At 37.0% G+C, this 4,235-nt stretch overlaps 1 protein-coding gene across 3 annotated transcripts in view; it reads right to left on the bottom strand.

Moving 5' to 3' along the window:
* The window catches only part of PEPD (peptidase D), a 284,355-nt gene that overhangs the window by 55,925 nt on the left and 224,195 nt on the right, over positions 1-4,235 (bottom strand). For all 3 annotated transcript variants that reach the window (XM_019505586.1, XM_019505588.1, XM_019505587.1), the window contains one exon: positions 1,834-1,982. In XM_019505586.1, coding sequence (XP_019361131.1) covers positions 1,834-1,982 — 149 coding nt within the window. The remainder of the gene's footprint in view (positions 1-1,833; positions 1,983-4,235) is intronic.

The following is a 4,235-nucleotide window of genomic DNA, read 5'->3' as shown; positions in this document are numbered from 1 at the left end:
GGGGGGGGGGGGGGGGGGGGGGAGTGGGCTGCCTCTCCCTCCCTCCCTGCAAACCCAAATCATCCCACACCTACAGCATGTCCCCTTGGCTCACATCAGTTCCCACCCTGCATGGTGGAAGCAGCACCGGACAGGCACCAGCATCAGCTGTGGACGCAGTCAGCAGATTCCCGCTGGGGAATTACAGAAAGCATTGCATCTTCCTTTCCTTACCCTATACTTAAAATTGTTTGTTTGGCAAATTAGAAATGCCAATAACCATGTCAGTCATATTTGATAAGTTATTCAAAGAATCTGAAAAAGACAGGGTAGTTCTGGAGCTGCAAAGGACACAGAATGCATTAACTATATACATCTGCTTAATGTTGTCCACACACTGGAAGATTCTGGACATTGATACACACACTTCCTGTGATCACAGCTGTGAGTACAAAAGGTCTGCACTTTAATAGGCTGGCACACATTCACTACAAAATCTAAAACCTGCCATTGACCCATGCATTCAACGTGCTCAGTGTGTTCTCTCTCTGCTATTCTCAGCTCAAGAACATAGAATGTATGTTTGTATCACACCTCTAACCAGAGGAAGATAACAGAAGCAATATGATCTTTTCAGTATGAACACTGATGATGTGAACTCAAACATTTCATTAGCATTATTCAGATTTATTTTGAAAGCTTGCTAGCAGCCAAGGCAACTTCCCAAGCCTAGCTGTATACCCTTTTTGCTATTGTTTTCAGAAATCTTTAACTTATGCCACTATTTGTTAAAGTAAAAAGTACTATTAGAGGCTGTCTACTGAGTTCAAAGACTGTATCATTATTAAAATGGCAAACACCAAGGCTTCATATTCAAATAATCTTGGGACTGAAGCTTCCACTCCAAGCTATCTGGGTGTGCAGTGCTGATGCTAGCTTGTATGACAAGGAAATTGCATGTGTTCTAACTAGAAGTCCGAAAAGCTTGCACATCCAAGATGTGATGGCTACAAGCTACTAAGGTAAATTTAGAGGACAAATGTACCACGTGTATTAAGTACATTTTCTACAAAACTGATCTATTACTCATACCAAGAAATATTAAAGTACCTTCACCAATAAAATACTCAAGGTCACCACAGTAGTTAGTTTTAAAAACATTAGTTTGCTGTACTGAATAAAACAGAATGATAGAAAAATAAGACAGTCATTGCAATGTTCTTTCTGTTATTACTTCATACAGCTACTTTCATTATGAAAAACATGCAACTGACTTGATGAACTGGCTTACAAATAATAAAGGACACATTGCACAGTATCCAGTAGCGTGCTTTTTAATACTTTTTAAAGTTAATTAGGAGTCCTTCTAATATGCACACATCATTGCACTTGCTTGTTCAAAGTTTTCCATTTAATTTATGAATAAAGAGGAAATATTTGGAATAAGCTTAAATATGGAATCAAAACTGTATTACCTGATTCTAGAGTCTGTAATTACAACTAAACCCCACCTCAGAATGTTGCCAGTATGAAGACTGGCATAACTAACACCTCAAATGGACTTGAAAAAACCCCTATAACTTATTAATACTATAGTAGCTTCTCAGTCTTATTTTCTGACAATACTTGTACAAATGAATTGTGCGTGTGCAGGTGATTTTGTCCGTGTTCCACCAGGAGCCATTTCAGCTTGCATACAGAATTCATCATAACGGTTTTAGTTTGATGAAATGTACTTGTTGACCATTTTCTTGCTCCTTCCAACAATTTCTTACGTTCAAGCATAACTGTTTTGACAACTTGAATGCTGCCATTAAGCTTGCCATTTTTTGTTGACTTGTACTAATCTTTTACCTGGTTTGACTGCTTTCATGACAGCCCGAGAAGACTTAAGCACTGCTTCATATATGGCCCTCTGGTTAGGGGTGAACTTTCCATTTGCTGGGAACGTGCAGGTAATGTCAGAACCATAACAGTAATATTCTCCACCCATGTCAAATAAGCTGAAAAGGAAAGAAACAAAGATGGAAATCCAGGGAAGCAGTAGATTCAACAAACTTTTTTTAGCTTATTGATTTTGATCAGGTCCATGCTGGCAGGGGGCCAAAATCACGACTATCAACAAAGCACTGTATTGTGACTTTATTGACATGAGTTGTAGTTGCTCAATGTTTCTTCGTAAATGGGTATTTGCAACCAACCCATTTCTAAAGAAAACCTATTTCTAAGGAAAGACAAAGCTCCCAGAAAATCCTGACTGATGTAGCAGCAAAAGGGCAAAAAAATTCCTTCCCAGCCAGGTGTGGCAGCCAGCGAAGCCCACAAGTACAGGAACCACCTATAGTAGAGCACAGGTATAGCTGTGTCTAGATGATTCCTGACCAATGCTTATCCAACCTCTTCTAGAAGATATGAAGATACACCTCCAAAGACGTAATGTGTCAAATATGAAGATACACCTCCAAAGATGTAATGTGTCATGGTCAGACATCCCCTGATTCAGACCTTCAGACTGTTTCTATGCAACGATTACTATCTTAAAAATTATGAATTTTAGGACTTCTAGATGTCCTAGTCTAACGTTACTGAATTATCTTTCACTGAAGTTTCATAGTCAATTCACAGAGTAAAAGCAGAACTTTTTGGCTATTTTAAAAATGGAATTCAGTTTAATTAATATTTGTAATATACAAGCCCAAATTTTTATTATATGCCTTGAGTCTACATTCTTCACACTGAGGGTGAATTACGGATCAAACTGAAGTTAACCAAAATATTCCTACTGCTTTCACTAGAGCTAAGAATTCATCTAGTAAATCACCAGTATGTTATACAGTATTTAGCTCTGGCTCCCCACAAAAATCGGGATCATCATACTAACTTCCTTTGATAAATTAGCTCCTCAGATGTTAAAGGTTTAGATATTAAATTATCCAAGATACTAACATTCCTTTAGGATATACTTATCCAATATCACTAAACTAATCCTCCCTCTCCCTCTTAAATACAGAAAGCTGCTCTAATAAAATTAAGATAGTACCAGTGCACATAAGTTGGGGGTGGGAGGGGAACCATTTCAAATTTCACAGTCTACAAAACCAGTCAGTCACACTTGAATACCAGGAGAGAAGAAATAGACTGCAAGGGAAAGACATTATATACCGATTTCCACAGCTGAAAGAAACCAATGCACTAGCTTGAGCTAGGTTTCAGTAAAATTATTATAGTAGAAATTAGTATTTTTCATTACTGAATAACAATTCTCCTTTCAATATCTATTATGAAGCTCTTATGAATATGACCAACTATGCATTTGGGTTTATAATTTTACAAGACAACAATTGTGATATCCTGGAAGTCAAAATGAGTCTTGCCACTTATGAAAAACACCATAAATTAATAAGTCTGTATGCAAAGGGTTTTGCCCTTTGAGTCTTTATGATGTATAAAAAAAAGACTCCAATTAAAAGTTTTTTTCCCTGATAGTTTTTGATATTTAAAATTTCAGGTCTTATTTGCAGTTTCAGATAATGGTACCCAAGTGGAAGGCCCCAGAAATAAGTGGGAGCTCAGCTATTAGTGAGTAAATGGGAAGGAACAAGAAAAACTATTAGAAAAGATCTTTCTTACGAAATGTTTGACAGGCATTTGAGTAAAGTAAGCTTTAACAACAACAAAAGCACGCTACTTTCAATAGGCTGACAAAAAAAATCAATTGCTCAGTTTTATTACTTTTAATAGTCCACTTGCCTGGGTTTTTTGGGGTTTTTTTTTTTTGGTTTTTTTTAAGAACAAGCAAGTAGGACTATATGAACAAACATATGTTTGGGCCCTCTTTATTTATCTTAAGCTAAAGAGCAAAGGACTCATTTATTTTTTCTTTAAGTCCCCTCTAAACACTGAAGCAGACAAGCAATAACCCAAATCCCTATATCAAATCTTTAGAATCATGCCTGTGAGATAAGTAGGCCATATCCCATGCCATAAAACACCTTAGGGCTCCACTGATGAACATAATACTCCAATTAATTAATGAATTCTAACTGAACATGAATACAATGTGTTGGCAATTATAATTTAAAAAAAATTAAATAACAATCACAGAATCCAGCAAGAATCACAGACGCCAGTAAAGCCACCCAAAGACCTGCAGATGCAAGTATTTTGGACTATGTTGTAAAAGTGTACAAGGGCCTAAACCAGGTCTCTACTTACTCTGTGGTTCTACAGGACAATAACAATTTCTGCCCCAAAGA

Source organism: Gavialis gangeticus, unplaced genomic scaffold, assembly GCF_001723915.1.
Source record: "Gavialis gangeticus isolate Ggan-Ray unplaced genomic scaffold, GavGan_comp1, whole genome shotgun sequence".
Taxonomy (NCBI): Eukaryota; Metazoa; Chordata; order Crocodylia; family Gavialidae; genus Gavialis; species Gavialis gangeticus.
This window is presented reverse-complemented; position numbering and strand designations above follow the sequence as displayed.